Raw genomic sequence first — 20,829 nt, 5'->3', positions numbered from 1 at the left:
ATTATCTGTGGTAGGTCAGAGCTTCATAGCCTTAAAGAAAGGTGAATAAGCCCTCAATTCCTCTTCTCCCATTTCCGTCTGCATCACCCTTGCACTTTGATTTTCACCTTAATTCACCCCTCCCCACACCTTACAGCTCTTATGTACATAGCCATAATTTATTTATATTAATGTCTGTCTCCCCGTCTACCTTGCAAGCTTAAAGCTTATAGCCTTAAAGAAAGGTGGGCACAATTGTCCTCTATAGTTTCAGGTTGGCCTGAATCTTGATGGCTAGTTGATACCGCTCATTGTCATGGAGTCTTCTAAGGGAAGCTTTCTAGCTTTCTTGTTTGAGTTTTCTTTTGGGTCTTTTCAATATCTTTCCGTCGTTGGGCACTGTGATGGCTAAGAATCAATTCAATGACAGCATTTATTTCTCTGTCACTGATGTTACAGGCTAGTTATGACCCTGGTCTTTTTTCAGACCATTGTCTGAATGTGTCTACCAACCCTGTCATCTTGCCCTTTCCCAAGTGCTTAGTATTGTGCTCTGCACACAGTAAGCACTCAAATACCATTTGACTGTCAATCCGTGGAATTATACTGATTGTGAAAAATGATTCCTAATCTCCCGAGGACTCCTGCACATTCCTAAAGATTACATATGGTTCCAGGACACCTCCACTGTTATCACAGAGTTGGTACCAATATTTCAGTGGCCACCTTTACCCAGTTTGCACCTAGATTGGCACTCTGCAGTCAGTCAGTAAATTGTATTTATTGAGCACTTACTATGTGCTGAACACTATATTAAGCTCTTGGGAGAGTACAGTATAACAGACACATTCCCTGCCCACAGTGAGCTTACAGTCTACAACCAGTCTACTCTGCAGGAATAGCATGACTACCGGTACTACTTTCCCTCCATGCTTTGATGAAGTCACAACTCTAGTCAAAGCCATTAAAAAATCCTAGGCCAAAATGAACTTTCCAATTAGAGGGGATTTGCTGCTTAGTTGCCTTCCTAAGCTTTTCATCATTGGGCAAAATGACATAAGGCCCTACTGAGAGCTCACCTCCTCCAGGAGGCCTTCCCAGACTGAGTCCCTTCCTTCCTCTCCCCCTCGTCCCCCCTCCATCCCCCCATCTTACCTCCTTCCTTTCCCCACAGCACCTGTATATATGTATATATGTTTGCACATATTTATTACTCTATTTTACTTGTACATATATATTCTATTTATTTTATTTTGTTAGTATGTTTGGTTTTGTTCTCTGTGTCCCCCTTTTAGACTGTGAGCCCACTGTTGGGTAGGGACTGTCTCTATACATTGCCAACTTGTACTTCCCAAGCGCTTAGTACAGTGCTCTGCACACAGTAAGTGCTCAATAAATACGATTGATTGATTGATAAGATTTCAAGGAAGCCACCATGATCACAGTCTTCAAGAGGACAGAGAAGAGATGCTACTGTTATCGTAGTAAGCACTTGATAAATGCCATTATTATTTGACACCTTCAATACACTTAGAATCCAGCAACTGCTGAAAATGTTTGGCAGCCCTTATAAGTTTGTTAATATCTGAATCCTACTGCATGATGATATGACTAACCCTATCAGAAATAGGGCAACCTTGTTAGCCTGTCTTCCCCTCATCAACTGAGTAAAGCAGGGCCAAGCACTGTAGACCTAGTCTTTTTAAACCTATAGTCCGTAGCTATGCTTTTGGACATAGAAGGGACTGTAGAATCTGGTAATTCCACAGGTTAAGAGTATCATCAAAAGTCCTTGAATTACGTATTCATCCCTGAATAGCTATATAAAAGGAGTCGTGTGGATCATCATCATCAGTGGTGTTTTATTGAGCACTTAATGCGTTCAGAGCATTGTACTATGCTGGAGAATGTGTGGAGAACCAGCGTGGCTCAGTGGAAAGAGCACGGGCTTTGGAGTCAGAGGTAATGGGTCTTTGTTAAGCCTTTACTGTGTGCCAGGCACTAAGCTTTGGGGTAGATACAGGCTAATCAGGTTTGACGCAGTCCCTGTCCCACATGGGACTCACAGTCTTAATCCCCATTTTACAAATGAGGTAACTGAGGCACAGAGAAGTGAAGTGTCTTGCCCACAGTCACACAGTAGACAAGTGGTGGAGCCAGGATTAGAACCCAAGTCCTTCTGATTCCCAGGCCCGTGTTCTGTCCACTAGGCCACGCTGCTTCTCTTTGTATTAATGAATGGTAAAGTTTTTTCCTTGAGCTGAATGACCGGCACCTCAATGTCATTTGTAGCTCTACCAATACTGGGCTTCCTTTTCTTACTTGAAAATTTTAACCAGAAAACCCTAGAAAATTATTTAACTCAGATATGTGAATACGAATTTAAATATTTTGTTTTTAAAGCTGTAGGAGGTTTTCCATTTAGTGAAGTAATAAAAAGAAAATTTCCGAGACTCATATATTAAGATCTTTCATTTTGAAAGAGGGATAGCTTCATCATTAATATATGTAATCTAAGTTGGTGCACTTAAAACCTGAACAATAACTTTCGTTATATTTATAAATATTTTCATAATAGACTTGGACCAGTGTTCAGAGTATTGTTATCTTTTTCTTGGGAGTCAAAAACTATTTCCTTACACTCAAAAAGTCAAAGAAGTAATTTTGTAACATTAACTACGTTTCTCAATTATGGTTCTATGTTAGAACCACATCGTTTTTTTGTGAGCCAAATTTAACACCACTGGAGAGGGAGACTATATCATTCCTTGGTCAGGAAAACCTTTCACATCAATGATAAACTGAAAAGCAGTTTGATCTTATTTGGATAAAAGATGATTTTCTTCTGTAGAATTCTTAGATGGGCTTAAACTTTGCAATTAAATAGATGTCTAGCAAAGATTTTGAAATTGTAATTTTGCTTTACCTTGACATAGAAATTTTGATATATATATTTAGCACCCTTAATAGTATAACCTCTGCCTAGGTAATTTGAGCAATAATGGAAATCTATTCATGGTTTCTGCGATTTTGTTTGCCATAAAAGATAACCCTCCTTTGTAATATTCTAAGGTACACAACTTTTCTGTTTGTAATTTAGATTTCTGATTCAGTTGGAGGTTATAATTTTAAGTTTATAGTTGAGTACAATAAATTAGAGCTGTTGTCAAGACAGATTTGCTTTCATTTCTCAACACTCTGTGGGCTTAACAATAAATCTCTCTTTTTATTTGTGCCTTCTGAAACTAAAATCGGTGTTGTCTGCTCATTGCCTGAAATTCAGAGAGAGACCTGTATGAAAGGGCATTGTGAAATGAAAGAATTAGATCTGTTTTTTGCCGTGGATCATATTCAGACCATTTTGGAGAAGAAAGTCAAGGTTTACTGTACTTTCACAATGGGTACACGTTAAGTAAAACTGTTCACTGCACTTTCCATCCTATTTTCCATTCTTTGTGTGCCATTAGCAGATATTGCTCTATTGTTGTACTCAAGAATGTGCCATGTTTTTACACAAAAAATGATTGTTTTACAGTCCAAATTTCGTAACCATTTCCTATGGCATGCCCATTTCCTAACCATTCATACTGAAGCCTATCAGCACAGCATGCAAGTTCTATGTGCTTAATTCAGCTCGTAAGAGTTTTTCGCTGAAGCGTCCACGGGCACAATTTGCCTCTTTCCCTTTTTAAAATGTTGAAATGATGCCCTCCCAACCTAAATGGTGGATTTACTGAAATTTTCTTGGAGACATATTTGTCTAGCAGGCAGCATTTTGCGGTGAACGATTTTACCTTTCTGATACTGAGGCTGAAAAAAATGGATCCTGTGTCTTTAACAGAAAGCTAAAGGTTATCTTTCTGTGGCCTTTGTGTGTATGTGCTGATGTGGATGTAGGCAGCCAGACAGGCAATGTGTGCAAAGAGACTAGAGAACCGGCTGCGGATCGATAGAAGTGGTGTGAAGTGAATTAATGTGAGGCAGGCAGTCTGTCTGTCATAAGGACGCAGGGAATGTGGAGCAGTGTTGGTCAGTCACTGCGGAGATCTGCTTCCAATAAACTTAAACCTTCTGTCCGAAAATAAATTATAGATACTCAAAGCACTCTCACTCCCGTATTGTCAAATTGCAATTTGTTCAGGTATATGCTCGTACCAAATTGTTGCCTCTTTCGTACTTTAATTGGACCTCTGCAACGCTACAGTTGGGAGAAACTGATAAAATCAAATGCCCGCTATTTGTGAAATTTGGATTTTTTTTCCCCAACATCGGTGGAAATCCATGTTGCCATGGGAATAAGAAGTCCAATCTCTTCCTATATATGAATATTCTGCCACCAGATATCTCGGCTTATGGGGCCCGATCAAGGTATTCGTCGACACAAAAATTTGTTGTGTTTTCATCACTGTCTGTTTTCAAATAAAGTAATAAAAATTCAATTGAAAGGATTTCCTACACCGATATAGAATTAAATGCCTCTATTTTAAATACTATTCTAAGCAATACAGCGATTTAATTTTGATTTATAAGCTTCTGATAGGTGTCAGGACCCTTTTCATTCTAAATGACGGGCATTCGTTGATATTACTCACAAATGTAGCTCTAAATGATAGGTTTATTTTTTCATACTCAAAGCAGACAGTTAGTCATTTGCAAACTAAATACGTGCTGAAATAAACTCTAACCTCAGACGAATGGGCACGACAATGCCTTTCTATGTTTTAATTTATAGATTGTGTCAAATTTAAATTCCCTGTTACATTAGCCATCTCTGTCTTCATATTGAATATAACCGGTAAATTAGAGCTAATATCTACTTAAACGGCAGTTACATCCATTGTGAAATAATAGGTGACTCATCACAATTTCTTGCAAACAAAAATTGTGGTAATGGGGCTCACATGCTGGCTGAAGCTCTCATCTGTGTCTAATCAATACCGCTAATAATAATACTACATTGCATTTATATAGTGCTTTTCAACGAGAGCACTTTCCTGTCTGTTTTCTTATTTATCCTCATAGTGCCTCAGTATAAAAGGGGCCCACGTTCCTATTCTTGTTACAGGGATGGGGAATCCGAGGGACCGAGCAGTTTAGCGACTTGGCCGTGGTCATGTGGTGGCTGTCGTCGGAATCCTGACCTGTTTCCCTCTTTCTGCTCTCCCTCTTTCCCAGTAATGCCTTCCTTTCTTGATCTTCCCCAACATTTGGGTGAATGGTGTCAGCGCACGATATCACAATAAAACCACCTGCACGTAGGTACCATCATTATTATATTGCAGTGGCAGCTGGATTTGAGGTGTGTGAAGGTGGGTGAGTCTGGATTCATCCAGAGCCTTGACTGTCCATCGTTTTTTGGCTTTGGGATCAAACTCTAGCTGGGCTCTGCTCTGACAGTGCCCAATAGATTGACTTTGGGCTTGCTCCTGATTCAGGGTACCCTCGGAAGCTGAATTCATTCCCGAACCCACTTCCTAATGCTATAGTGCTTTTGGGTACATCAACTTGATAGGTGGCATGTTGTTGCTGAAAGCGTCAGTGTTGTTCTTCCAAATAATGCTCTTCAATTACTACGGCTTAATCGAAAATGCCGCAAACCATACTCGCTACTGGTATTGTCAGCCTGGGACCAATTACACACAAATACAGAGGGAATTGGTCATAAGTGTCTTTTTTGTCACAGCTGCCCACAAGCTAGTTATATCTTGACTACTCCTTTTCTTAATCACCACCACCATCATCAACATCAAAAATATTGATTGGGCACCTAACTGTGTGCAAAACATTGTACTGTGACTGGGGGGACATACACAAGAATTAATCATATTTATTTATTTACTGTGTGCAGAGAACACTGTGCTAAGCGTTTGGGAGAGTACGATATACTTGGTAGATACATTCTCTGCCCAAAATGAGCTAAGAACGAAACAAAACGAAAAAACCCAGCCCCATCCTTGAGTATGCAGTTGAATCAGGGAGACAGTAAACACAATTGATTAATATAGAGTAGTTAAGAGTAACAATTTAGGTAGAAATAAAAATGAGTGAGTAATACATCAGTAGAAAATGAACGGTGGCACGTAAATGCACAGAGTATGGCTACCTGGGAAGGTTGAAGGAATACTAGTGAATGTCTTGTGTAGGAAGTGGTTTTCTAGGAGGGATTTGAAAGAAGGGAGCTATGTGGTTTGGAAAAGTTGCTGGGGAGTGGCTTTTAGAAAGGAGCAAAAGGCAGTTAGTTTTCTATTTTCCAAACCACAGGTTGTATTTTTAGGGGGCTAAATAATGCCTCCACATAGTATTTATGTATAGGCCTGAGGTCACATCCTCAAAATCATATCCTAAAGTTGTTTTTTTTTTTTATGTTGCTGTTTGGATGGCTCACAAATCTTATAAGACAACATAAAGCCTTCCCTTCATGGCTTTGGAGATTGTGTACTTTTTTTAAGGGGCTCAGATGGAAGGTCAATTGGAGTAGCTGCCTTTTGGGACCTTGAGCTCATTATAAACATTGTGTGACATATGGAGAGATGGCCTGAGTAAGCTGACCAGAATACTTGAGTCCCACAAATTTCTCTTTCCCTTTCCCCGATCCTCCGTGAAATGTGGTTTTCAGACTCCCGGAAGCCATTCAGTTTCTTTTGCTGGCTCTATCTTTACCTCCCGCTCCGTATCTGCAGGTGTCTCTCAAGGCTCAGCTGTGGGTCTCTTCCTCTCCTTAATTTTTTTTATAATATTTAAGTGCTTACCATATGCTAGGCACTGTACTAAGTGCTGGGATAGATACAAGCTAATCAGGTTGCACACAGTCCATGTACCACATGGGGCTCACAGTCTTATTCCCCATTTTACGGATGCGGTAACTGAGACTCAGAGAAATTAACTAATTTGCCATAAGTCGCTCAGCAGACAAGTGGCAGAGCTGGGATGAGAACCCAGGTCCTTCTGGCTCCCGGACCTGTGATGTTTCAACTAGCCATGCTGTTTCTCACCCACCCCTTTGGGGACCTTATTTGTTCCCCAGTTTGAACTACCATCTTTATGACCTCCCAAACTACTTCACTATTCCTTAGAGTAGGGATTCCTTAGACTGTGAGCCCACTATTGGGTAGGGACCATCTCTATATGTTGCCAACTTGTACTTCCCAAGCACTTACTACAGTGCTCTGCACACAGTAAGCGCTCAATAAATACGATTGATGATGACTAGACTCCAAGATGGGAGAGGACAACATAGCAGAGTTGGCAGACATAGTCCCTGACCACAAGAAGCTTACAGTCTAGAAGGGGAGACAGACATCAGGGAGTGTGTCTGTCAACTCTGTTGTGTTGTACCCTCCCAAGTGCTAAATACAGTGCATAGTGAGCCCTCAAATACCATTGATTGATTAAAATAAATTATGGATATGTATGTAAGTGCTGTGGGGCTGAGGGTGAGGTGAGTAAAGGGTAAAAATCCAAGTGCGCAGGTGAGGGAGAGTAATAATAATAATACAGTATTTGTTAAGTGCTTACTATGTGCCAAGCACTGTTCTGAGCGCTGGGGTAATAATAATAATAATAATGTTGGTATTTGTTAAGCGCTTACTATGTGCAAAGCACTGTTCTAAGTGCTGGGGTAGGTACAAGGTAATCAGGTTGTCCCATGAGGGGCTCACAGTCTTCATCCCCATTTTACAGATGAGGGAACTGAGGCCCAGAGAAGTGAAGTGACTTGCCCAGCGTCACACAGCTGACAAGTGGCGGAGCTGGGATTTGAACCCACGACCTCTGACTCCAAAGCCCGTGCTCTTTCCAATGAGCCACGCTGCTTCCCCAAGAAGATAGATACAAGGGTAGATACAAGGTAATCAAGGTGTCCCACATAGGGCCCACAATCGTAATCCCCATTTAACAGATGAGGTAACTGAGGCCCAGAAAAGTGAAGTGACTTGCCCTTGGTCACACAGCAGACAGGTGGCGGGACCAGGATTAGAACCCATGACCTCTGACTCCCAAGCCCGCGTTCTTGCCTTTAGACCATGCTGCTATGGGCTTAGGTGTGGAAGGCATCTTGGAGGAGGTGGATTTTTACAAGGCTTTAAAGGTGGGCAGAGATTTGAAGGTCGAGTGAGTTCCAGGCCAGAGGCAGGACGTGGGCATGGGGTCAGTGGTGAGATAGACGAGGTCAGAGTACCATGAGTAGGTTGGCCTAAGAGGAGCCAAGTGTCTCAATAAATACGATTGATGATGATGATGATGTCCGTGCTGGGTTGAAGTAAGAAATCAGCGAGGTAATATAGGAGAGATTCAACTGAGTGAGTGAGTGATTTAAAGCCAATGGTAAGGAGTTTCTTTTTGAAATGAAGGTTGGATGGACTACCACTGGAGGTTCTTGAGGAGGGGGAAACATGGACTGAATCATTTTTGAGAAAAATGATTCAGTGCAGTAGAGTGAAGTATGGACTAGAGTGGAGAGAGACAGGAGGCATGAGGTCAGAAAGAAGGCTGATGGAGCAGGTAAGGAGGGTTAGTTAGGCTTGGATCAGCATAGTAGCAGTTGGGAAAGTAGCAGCGTTTTTAAGGGTGAACTGACAGGATTTGGTGGCAGATTGATTTTGTGGGTTGAATGACACATCAGCCTCCTCACTCACCTCCCCAATTCACAGTGCCACCCAGATCTTTTTTCTAAAGCATTTGCTTGCATGCCTTCACTTTTCAAAAGCCTCCAAACCCAAATTCTTGTCCACATCAAGAAGAAATGCATCACCGTTGCTTCTAGACCCTTAATTAGCTTTATTCCAATGACATGCTTATTACTGTCCCATTAAATCCCTACTAGAATGCTTTGCTCCTCTCAAGCCAACCTACTCACTGTGCCTGACCCTCATCTCTCTCACTGTCTACTTCTTGCCTGGAACTTCCTCCCCCTTAACATCTCGTACGCAAAGCCCTTCAAAATCACATGTTTTCCAGAAGGCCTTTCCTCATTGATCTCTTATCTGCCCACCATATTTCTTCCCTCCTGCAACTTCAGCACTTCCCCATCGCCTAAGCACTAACTTCTCTATTTATTTATTTTACTTGTACATATCTATTCTATTTATTTTATTTTATTTTGTTAATATGTTTTGTTCTGTTGTCTGTCTCCCCCTTCTAGACTGTGAGCCCACTGTTGGGTAAGCACCGTCTCTATATGTTGCCAACTTGGACTTCCCAAGCGCTTAGTACAGTGCTCTGCACACAGTAAGCGCTCAATAAATACGATTGATTGATTGATTCTCCCTTGTCCCCACTGGCATTCTTGTGAATGTCTTTTAATTCTTTCCTACTAGCAATTTATTATAATGTTTGAATCTCCTGCTAGATAGTATGCTTCTTGAAGGCAGAAATTATGTCTAGTAATTCTGTTATATTCCCCCAAGCCCTTACTGCAGTGAGTACATGCTCACTAAACGTCATTGATTGAGTGATTGGCTATTTCCTTAGATTCCGGTTTTCAGGCTCTTTGGTAGGGATTCTCTTCCTGGCAAGTTTAGCCATTGAAATGCTGCATGGATGTTTTTCTTCTGCTCTGGAAGTAGGGCCAGTTAAGTACAGGTCTCACTGTCTTGGGGCTAAAATTGTTCAAGGCAAACCCCGTGTTAGGGTGGATTGCAGTGCTCCGGGTCTACTGACAGCTAATATCTTTCAATTTGAGCCACTAAGAATGTGGATTCCCTGCCCATCATTTAATTCTCAGTGGGTGAAACTGCCAGCCAGAGGAGAATATCTTTGAACACGTTACAGGTGTGGTTAAATGTGAAGAAAGAGATTTCTAATCCCTCCGTGCATTGATAAACTTGAGGTGTCATTACAAGTTGATGAATTGTAGAACAGAAAGGTGATCCAAGCCTTAGTATATTTTTTATTGTACCTCAATCTCGTCTATCTCGCCACCGAACTCTCACCCACGTCCTGCCTCTGACCTGGAACACCCTACCTCTCATATCCGACAATTACTTGCCCCACCTTCAAAGTCTCTTGAAGGCACAGCTCCTTCAAGAGGCCTTCCCTGACTATAAGCCCTCATTTCCTTTTCTTCCATCCCTTCTGCATTACCTTGACTTGCTCCCTTTATTATTCCCCCCCACCGCCTCAGGCCCACAGCGCTTATAAACATATCCTGATTCATTTATTCATATTAATATCTATTCCCCCCCCGCCAGGCTGTAAGCTTGTGATGATCACAGAATATATCTGCTATATTGTTCCCTTCCAAGCGCTTAGTGCGGTGCTAAGCACACAGTAAGTGTTCAGTAAATACGATGGATTGATTGATTATTGACCTTTATTACCATGGGAAAATAATAGAAGTATGAGATATACAGATGTCATAAATTCAGAAACAGCAACAGGAAAAATATATAAATGAAAATTTGTTATGTTATATTTTTTATTTTGAGTAGCAAGATAATAATTGTGGTATGTGTTAAGCACTTACTATGTGCCAGGCAATGTTCTAAGCGCTGGGGCAGATATTCATTCAATCGTATTTATTGAGCGTTTACTCTGTGCAGAGCACTGTACTAAGCGCTTGGGAAGTACAAGTTGGCAACAGATAGAGACGGTCCCTACCCAACAGTGGGCTCACAGTCTAGAAGTGAGATAATCGGTTTAGACACAGTCCCTATCGCACAGAGGGCTCACAATCTTAATACCCATTTTACAAATGAGGGATTTGAGGCACAGAGCAGTGAAGTGACTTACCCAAGGTCACATGGCAGACCGGTGGTGGAGCCAGGATTAGAACCCGGGTCCTTCTGACCTCCAGGCCCGTGTTTTATCCACTAGGCCAGGGCTGTTAGTTTATGTGGAGTATATAAGCTCATATGTGCTCTCCCCCTTTTAGACTGTGAGCCCACTGTTGGGTAGGGACTGTCTCTGTGTTGCCAACTTGTACTTCCCAAGCACTTAGTACAATGCTCTGCACACAGTAAGCGCTCAATAAATACGATTGATTGATTGATTGCTCTAGAAAATAAGACATGCTTCCACTTTCAAAGCCCCACTAAAATCACATCTCTTCTAGGAAGCATCTCCTGAGTAATCTCCCACCCTACTCCACCCCCCCACCCCCCTGATGTCGCCTTTGCACTTGAGATCTCATCTCAGAGAAGCAGCATGGCTCAGTGGAAAGAGCAAGGGCTTGGAAGACAGAGGTCTTGGGTTCGAATCCCGGCTCTGCCTCTTGTCAGCGTTGCGACATTGGGTAGGTCACCTAACTTCTCTGGGCCTCAGTTACCTCATCTGTAAAATGGGGATTAAGACTGTGAGCCCCACGTGGGACAACCTGATCACCTTGTATCTCCCCCAGCGCTTAGAATGGTGCTTCGCACATAGTAAGTGCTTAACAAATTCCATTATTATTATTATTATTGTTATCTCCAAAGCACTTATATACCTATTCCTCCCACCAGCTCCCAGCACTTATGTACATGTCTTTAAACTCTCTTCAGTCAATCAGTTGTTTTAAGCACTTAATATGTGCAGTGCACTGTACTAAGCGCTTGAGAGTACAGCACAACAATATAACCGATACATTCCCTGCCCACTATGTGTTTACTGTCTAGAGGAAATATCTTTACACGATTATCATTTTAATCCAGGTCATTTTTTTTTTATGGCACGATTTCCCACTTAGTATGTTTGTATATTGAGTTTTACTTGGTCTACTTTTTTTAGAACGGTCTTTGTTAAGCACTTTGTGCCAGGCACTGTCCTACTTGCTGGGATAGATACAAGCGATCAGGTTGGACGCAGTCCATGTCCCACATGGGGCTCATAGTCTTAATCCCCATTTTGCAGATGAGGTAAGTGAGGCATAGAGAAATCAAGTGACTTGTCCAAGGTCACACCCTAACTGTAATTTTTTAGCATCTGTCTCACCTGTTAGATTGTACCTTAAGGACAGGGATCATGACTACCAACTCTATTGAACTTTTCCAGGAGCTTTCTGTAATGCTTTGGACAGAGTAGGTGCCCACTAAATAATTTGATTGACTGAAAGCGTAATTATTGGTGATGAGACTCCTCATTTTATGAAGCTTCGCGTTAATTTGGTTACGGAGGCCATTGCAGAAATCTTTCTTAATAAGAATGGTGATATTTGTTAATCTCCCTGACAAGCACTGGGTAGATACAAGATATTCAGATTGGACACAGTCTTTCACACTTCAAGAGAGGAGGAGGGTTGTTTTATTCTCATTTTACAGAAGAGAAGGCAGAGGCACAGAGAAGTTAATTGGCTTGTCCCGGGTAACACAAAGGGCAAGTGATGTGGCCAGAACTCAGACTCTCGTTTCCGGTCTCCTAGTCATCATCATCATCATCAATCATATTTATTGAGCGCTTACTGTGTGTAGAGCACTGTACTAAGCGCTTGGGAAGTAGAAATTGGCAACATATAGAGACAGTCCCTGCCCAACAGTGGGCTAGTCCCATGCTCTGTCTACTAGGCCTAGCTACAGTAATAGTAGTAATAATAATAATAGCATTTCTTAAGTGCTTACTATGTGCTAAGCACTGGGGAAGATGCAAGGTAATCAGGTTGTCCCTCGTGGGGCTCACAGTCTTAATCCCCATTTTACAGATGAGGTAACTGAGGCACAGAGAAGTCAAGTGACTTGTGCAAAGTCACACAGCTGATCAGTGGCGGAGCCGGGATTAGAACCCATGACCTCTGACTCCCAAGCCCGTGCTCTTTCCACTGTGCCACGCTGCTTCTCTAGTTTCCAGAAGCTTCCAGTAACAATGTACCTGGTGCAGTTGAGAGTCTGAGGACTCTCCCCTCCAAGATAATAATAATAATAATAATAATGGCATTTATTAAGCGCTTACTATGTGCAGAGCACTGTTCTAAGCGCTGGGGAATTTACAAGGTGAATTTACAAGGTGATCAGGTTGTCCCACGTGGGGCTCACAGTCTTCATCCCCATTTTACAGATGAGGGAACTGAGGCCCAGAGAAGTTAAGTGACTTGCCCAAAGTCACGCAGCTGGCAAGTGGTGGAGCCGGGATTTGAACCCATGACCTCTGACTCCAAAGCCCGTGCTTTTTCCACTGAGCCACGCTGCTTCAAGATCTGACCTCTTAGTTGTTTACCATTGTTGCTTCGACTTGTGGACTCTGTGCTTGTTGTTGCAATTCACTGTTGTTGACTTTTTCTTTCTTTTACCCCCACCTAAGTCATGAGACCCACGTGGGAGAGATACGATGTTTGATCCGTTAGGTTTGTATTTTTTCAGATCATAAGCACTTAGTAACTATTAAAACCAATAGTATTTATTGAGTACAGTGCACTGTACTAAGAATTTGGGAAAGTACAGCAATTTTCCCTGCCATCAAGGCGCCAACACTTTAATGGAGGAAACGGACATAAAAATAGTTACAACTAGTGAAATAAAAATAGTGACAGTTGCATAAGCGTAGTTACACAGGTTCTGAGGTTGGGGATAAATATGACATCCAACTGGCAGAAATGCCAGGTGAGATTGTATGGTTTGGGTTGCTAGAAATTAAACAGGAAAAGCTTGGTAGAAAAGGAGGGATTTGAGTAAGGGGATGGATTTGGAAAGGGAGGATGTTACTGAGCAGGGGGACAGTGTGAGTTAGGGGGTGGAGAAGGGAGAATTGAGGGCAAGGTATTGTCAGGAAGTTAGGAGGAAGGGAGTTAGCATGGTGGGAGTAGCAGGTGAAAAGAGTAGAGTAGATCTATAGGAAGAAAAGAGTTGGTGGAGAGCCTTGAAGCCATTCGGAGATGTCTGTTTCTTTTCCTTACCCTCCTTTTATCACTCCAATTCCTCAATTTAGTGGCAGCTCCTAAAGGAATGACTACTCCCTTTTGGAAATCTGCTCATTGCAAATCAGCCAGACATTGATTAAATGATTCATAACATTAGTATTCAGGCAGAAAAATAGGCTAGCGTGGTTTTTTACCTATGCCTTCTTATACTAGAAAAAAACCAGTAGGTTTCTTGAGAAATCTGGCCTCTTTCATGTGGGTTTTGGCAGATTTTGAAGTGGAAGTTAAATGGAACCGGGAAATTGAATCTATTTGGGAATTGACTCTCTAGGAAGCCCGTTTTGAAATCAAATGTTGGAGAAGTGTTTGTGTATTGTATGTGTTTTATGTGAAGGAGTGATCAATCAGTCAAAAGTATTTATTGAGCGCTTACTTCCAGTGCTTAGAACAGTGCATCGCACATAGTAAGCTCTTAAGAAATACCATCATTATTATTATCATTACTGTGTGCAGAGCACTGTACTAAGCACTTAGTAGAGTACCGCCCATGTCCCTCATGAGGCTCATAGTCTTAACCACCATTTTACAGATGTGGTAACTGAGGCACAGAGAGGTTCAGCGACTTGCCCAGGGTCACACAGCAGAAAAGTGGCAGAGCTGAGATTGGACCCTTCTCTTTCTAGGCTGTGAGCCCGTTGTTGGGTAAGGATTGTCTCTGTCTGTTGCCAAATTGTACTTTCCAAGCGCTCAATACAGTGCTCTGCACACAGTAAGCGCTCAGTGAATACGATTGAATGAATCATCATCATCATCATCATCAATCGTATTTATTGAGCGCTTACTATGTGCAGAGCACTGTACTAAGCGCTTGGGAAGTACAAATTGGCAACATATAGAGACAGTCCCTACCCAACAGTGGGCTCACAGTCTAAAAGGGGGAGAATAAATTAACCTAGGTCCTTCTCCCTCCCGAGTCCATGCTCTCTATATTTTAGGTCTCTCGCAGTGCTTAGGACAGTGCCTGGCACATAGTAAGCACTTCACAGATACCACAGTTTTTGCTGTTGATTTTTACATATATTGATCTTCTTCAATCCCATCCCTCAGAACTTGGTACCCACCCTCCCTTGCTCTGCTCTACCCCCTTCCCCGCCCCACAGCAGTTGTGTATATATGTACACATTTGTTATTCTATATATTTTATTAATGATGTGTATATATCTGTAATTCTATTTATTTATCTCGATGCTATTGATGCCTATTTGTTTTGTTTTGTTGTCTGCCTCCCCCTTTCTAGACTGTGAGCCCGTTGTTGGGTAAGGGTTGTCTCTATCTGTTGCTGAATTGTACTTTCCAAGTGCTTAGTACAGTGCTCTGCACACAGTAAGCGCTCAATAAATGATTGAATGAATGAATGAATACAGTAAAACAGAGTTGGTAGAACTGTTCCCTTCCCACAAGGAACCTACAGTGTAGAGCTGACAGTGTGAATTATTTACATTATTTATATCTGTCTCCCGCTCTAGACTGTTGAGACATTGTGGGCAAAGACTGTGTCTGCCAACTCTGTTGTATTTTATATTTTATTCTCTTATGGTTTTAGTACAATGCTCTGCACATAGTAGGCACTCAATAAATACCATTGATTGATATATTTACTGTAAGATGAATTTCCGGTTTGGTCAGAATAATAATAATAATCATAATAATGGTATTTGTTAAGCACTTACTCTGTACCAAGCACTGTTATAAGCACTGGGCTAGATACAAGGTAATCAGGTTGTCCCACGTGGGGCTCACAGTCTTAATCCCTATTTTACAGATGAGGGAACTGAGGCACAGAGAAGTTAAGTGATTGGCCCAAAGTCACACAGCTAATAAGTGGCAGAGCCGGGATTAGAACCCACGACCTCTGACTCCAAAGCCCATGCTCTTTCCACTAAACCATGCCTGGAATGCCCTCGCTCTGCCCACCCGCCAAGCTGGCTCTCTTCCTCCCTTCTAGGCCCTACTGAGAACTCACCTCCTCCAGGAGGCCTTCCCAGACTGAGCCCCATCCTTCCTCTCCCCCTCGTCCCCCTCTCCATCCCCCCATCTTACCTCCTTCCCTTCCCCACAGCACCTGTCTATATGTATATATGTTTGTACATATTTATTACTCTATTTATTTATTTTACTTGTACATATCTAGTCTATTTATTTTATTTTGTTAGTATGTTTGGTTTTGTTCTCTGTCTCCCCCTTTTAGACTGTGAGCCCACTGTTGGGTAGGGACTGTCTCTATATGTTGCCAACCCCTCCTTCCTCTCCCCCTCGTCCCCCTCTCCATCCCCCCATCTTACCTCCTTCCCTTCCCCACAGCACCTGTATATATGTATATATGTTTGTACATATTTATTACTCTATTTATTTATTTATTTTACTTGTACATATCTATTCTATTTATTTTATTTTGTTAGTATGTTTGGTTTTGTTCTCTGTCTCCCCCTTTTAGACTGTGAGCCCACTGTTGGGTAGGGACTGTCTCTATATGTTGCCAACCTGCACTTCCCAAGCGCTTAGTACAGTGTTCTGCACACAGTAAGCACTCAATAAATACAATTGATTGATTGATTGTTTAAAGTAATTGAAGCTGGCTTAGAATGACAGGCTTTCCTCCCTATATAATAATAATCATAGTAATAATTATGGTATTTGTTAAGCATTTACTGTCAAGCACTGTTCTAAGCACTGGGGTAGAGACAAGGTAAGCAGGTTGTCCAAGTGGGGCGCACAGTCCTAATCCCCATTTTCCAGATGAGGTAACTGAGGCTCAGAGAAGCTAAGTGACTTGCCCAGAGTCACCCAGCTGACTTGTGGCGGAGTCAGGATTAGAACCCACGACCTCTGACTCCCAAGCCTGGGCTCTTTCCGCTTTCCTTCAGCTAGAACCAGAGGAAAGGGACGAAAGAGGTGGGGCACTCCCCTCAGGCAACCACTTTGACTTGAATTGAGAATGTTCTCCAGGAGAAGCACTACTGCTTTGGGGCAGAAGGTGGGTAGCTTATGGACACCCAGAATCAGGCCGGAGTGATTTGTGGACTAGATGTTGGTGGACGCGCCAGTCTAGAGCATATGGACTCAACTGTAGAGTGTAAGCTCGTTGTGGACAGTCTTGCAAGCACTTCATATAGCGCTCCAAGCACTTAGTACAGTGCTCTGCACATAGTAAGCGCTCAATAAATACGATTGATGATGATGATAGCGCTCGGCACAGAGTGACCTGGCAGTAAATGCGACTGATTGACCGGATTTGGGACTTCAAACATTTTCCATCTTTTGGCTTATTTTTGGCTTAAACCACTCAATTGGTATTTGTGTTAAGGAGTAAAACTGTCAGATAAAATAGAGGGACTCATTTTCATGAAGAACTGCTAGCCACCATCCCTTTAGGAGTAAAGATTTTTTTTTTTAGCTTATGCTTGTGTTTTTCTGCCAGTCTGATGATATGATATAATATAATGTTACAAGGCCCTACTGAGAGCTCACCTCCTCCAGGAGGCCTTCCCAGACTGAGCCCCTTCCTTCCTCTCCCCCTCGTCCCCCCTCCATCCCCCCATCTTACCTCCTTCCCTTCCCCACAGCACCTGTATATATGTATATATGTTTGTACATATTTATTACTCTATTTATTTATTTATTTATTTTACTTGTACATAGCTATTCTATTTATTTTATTTTGTTAGTATGTTTGGTTTTGTTCTCTGTCTCCCCCTTTTAGACTGTGAGCCCACTGTTGGGTAGGGACTGTCTCTATATGTTGCCAACTTGTACTTCCCAAGCGCTTAGTACAGTGCTCTGCACACAGTAAGTGCTCAATAAATACGATGGATTGATTGATTGATAATTTGAAAAAGGCCAAAAGCCATGTCTCCCTCTTTGCCACATTACTAATACTAATTCTTCTCTGAACATTCTTTGGTTCTGTCTGGCATTTTTGATCATCATCATCAATCGTATTTATTGAGCGCTTACTATGTGCAGAGCACTGTACTAAGCACTTGGGAAGTACAAATTGGCAACATATAGAGAGAGTCCGTACCCAACAGTGGGCTCACAGTCTAAAAGTTTGATATAAGTAGCGAGCTGATAGGTGGCCTATGTTACCTTATCTTTCCAATCAAGATATTTTTTTTTCCAGCAAGTGTTGCTATCACAGTAATTTTTCCTCAAAATATGTCAAATAAGCAAAATGAAGTTGACAGTTTGTGTCCAAACTAGTTTACTTCTTTAGTGGTTCTCAGAATCTCTATATCTAAACCACACTTTTCTGTTTCTTCCGATCAAGGCAGATTTGCAACTTGTATTATTCATGCTACAAACAATAAAAGAACTCAAGGTGATGACAAGCACTTCTAGTCCACCTTTCTACTTCTAGAAGGACTGCATGCCTTCTGAAATGTTGCATTGCTTTTCAGTTTTGTAGTCAGGATATTTATTAGTCTAAACTAATTCCTTACTGCAAAAATTTAATCCTATTTACTGTTTGTCCTAATAATTAAGAGAAACGTGAACTGGTTTGGAATTTTGTGAGGATTTCAAGAATCTTTTCTTTTACATTCATAAATATGACTGTAATTCGAAATCCCTTTTGTGTTATACAGTTAAATTTATTCATTATTTTGTTGAGGTTTGTGCAATACTAACGGAAAGGTTAGCTTCAAGTTAATTGTGGACCTTGTGTTCATCTTTATGGCATACTAACGTTGAAGCCTAATTATGAGTAATCTAAACCTACACAGTTAACTGCTCTATGGATAAAGAAGGGCATACAAAAAATATATTCTTCTCTCGAGTGGCCCATGTGCCCTCCATCCTGTAGACTAGGTTTTCTGTTGATTTCAGTGTTCATTTTGATTTCAGTGTTCATTTTGGACCAGCACACCGGAATCTTGTTCCTCTGCCTAGATTAAAAGAGATGTTGAGATTCATTTCACAGAACCCTTTCCAGGAAGCCAATTCGCAAGTAGTGGAATTCAGTGGTTTTTATTCCCCTTTTCCAAAAAAAAGTTAATTGCATGCTGTATTCATTTGTTTTAGCTGGAGTGACAGCAGAATCCATTCAGACTTCCACTTCAAGTCCAGATGCTTTGGGCTCAGAAGTTAAAGTTCAGGAAGAAGAGCATGATCTTGTCGATGATGACATCACAGCAGGTAAGCATGAAGTGCTATAATGCAACGCTGATAAAGTTTCATGCCATATTATTAAAATGTACTGGGTTATAGTCTATAAAAGAATAAAGTAGTATCGAAAGAAATGGATCTTTAGTTAAGGTGTACTTCTTAGGGTTTAGCCATTAGTGCCAGACTTGATGGTTTCATGTCTAGTTTATTTTTATCATTTGCAGAATGAAACGGATTGTGGTATAAGTTATTTCTACTGTGGGCAGAGAATGTGTCTGTTATATTGTTATACTGTACTCTCTCAAAACCTTAGTTTAGTGTTCTGCACAGAGTAAGTGCTCAAAAAATACGATTGATTAATTGATCGATTGACCTGCTGCCCATACATTTTCTTTTACCAGTTCTCAGAGAGAATATGAGAGTTTTGAAATCTGTTTTAGAGTACACTGCTAATCTTCTAGGAAATATATCAAATTCAGCAGACTACAAGTATCAAAAAAAGACCTTGAAACCAGCATTCAAGATCTTCTCTACACTAATGACTGTGCTCCGAAGGCACAGGCATTCAAATATGTAGATAATAAAGGACATCTTCTCAAATGATTATAGATGTCTAGTCATGGCTAAGCTCAAAGCAGATCAATGTTATATCAACTCGCAATAGGGAAACCCTGCATATAAGCTGAACATTTTCATTGATCATGGGGAATATTGTCCAAAGTAGCATTGATAATGATGAAAATGGAGTCCACGGTCAAGAACGATGGGTGAACCTTAATCAGAGACTTCTCCAAGAACCTGAAATCTAATAGTGGTGATTTGCATGATCAATCAATCAGTGGTATTTAGTGTGCACTTACTCTGTGCAGAGCACTGTACTAGGTACTTGGAGAATTAGCACCGTATCATTTGTACTCTGTCCCCTACCAGTTATGGCCCCACTGGAAGGCAGAGGTCAGTGAGTGTTCAGTGGCTAGGAGTGTGACATACTGAAAAGTGTATTCAAGTCTTTCTACTTGTGTTACCCATTTACCATTTTAGGGCTGATGATGTATCTAAGTGCTTTATCTGAGCAGACAGCTGCCTCGTGAGCCCCTGGGGTCAAAAACAAATTAAATTGAAATCCAACTATCCACCAATAATGGAGCTTCACCAAAATATTTGTCACCATTCTCATTCATTCATACAGTCATTCATACTGTGTGCGGAGCACCGTACTGAGCGCTTGGAAGAGTGCAATATAACAATAAACGGACACATTTCCTTCCCACAGTGAACTTACAGTCTAGAGGGGAAGACAGACATTAATGTAAATAAATGAATTACAGATATGGGCATAAGTGCTATGGTACTGGGAGGGGAAGCAGTCTCATTGCTTCTGGTTGGATAGATGTAATTGGACACGGTCCCTCCCCTCAAAGAAGCCTGAGTCTCTGGGCAGAAATTAGACATGCTAACATAAAATCAACATAAAAATATTCAAATACAATATTTGTGGGAATGCACTGAGGAGGAAGAAGTTTATGGGATCACCGTTCAGATGGGCTGGGGTTAACGAGAGCAACTTTCAGATGTGTACATGGATTCTAAGGAAATTGACTGATGGGTGGGTATTTCATTTGGAAGTACCTTTTTTGAATAGCTTTGAAGGAGGTGAGGGCCCTGATCTGTCCAAATTGAGAGGGCAGGGTTTTCTGTGTAGCAGAGAGAAGTTTATTTGGGAACAGTGGAAAAGAATGTGTCAGTTATATGCTTCTAGACTGTGAGCCCGTTTTTGGGTAGGGACCGTCTCAATTATGTTCCCAACTTGTACTTCCCAAGCGCTTAGTACAGTGCTCTGCACACAGTTAGCACTCAATAAATATGATTGAATGAATGAATGCTTCTAAGCCCTGAGTACTGCACACAGTAAGCACACAAATACA

The 20,829-nt window shown here is 41.5% G+C and overlaps 1 protein-coding gene across 1 annotated transcript in view; it reads left to right on the top strand.

Moving 5' to 3' along the window:
- WDR7 (WD repeat domain 7) overlaps positions 1-20,829 on the top strand; it is a 451,784-nt gene that overhangs the window by 168,680 nt on the left and 262,275 nt on the right. The window contains exon 20 of the mRNA XM_038743534.1: positions 18,821-18,934. Within this exon, the coding sequence (XP_038599462.1) occupies positions 18,821-18,934 (114 nt within the window). The remainder of the gene's footprint in view (positions 1-18,820; positions 18,935-20,829) is intronic.

The sequence above is a fragment of the Tachyglossus aculeatus genome, chromosome 3, assembly GCF_015852505.1.
Source record: "Tachyglossus aculeatus isolate mTacAcu1 chromosome 3, mTacAcu1.pri, whole genome shotgun sequence".
NCBI classification, from domain to species: domain Eukaryota; kingdom Metazoa; phylum Chordata; class Mammalia; order Monotremata; family Tachyglossidae; genus Tachyglossus; species Tachyglossus aculeatus.
Note: the sequence above shows the minus strand (reverse complement) of the source record. Positions and strands in the feature narration are given on the sequence as shown.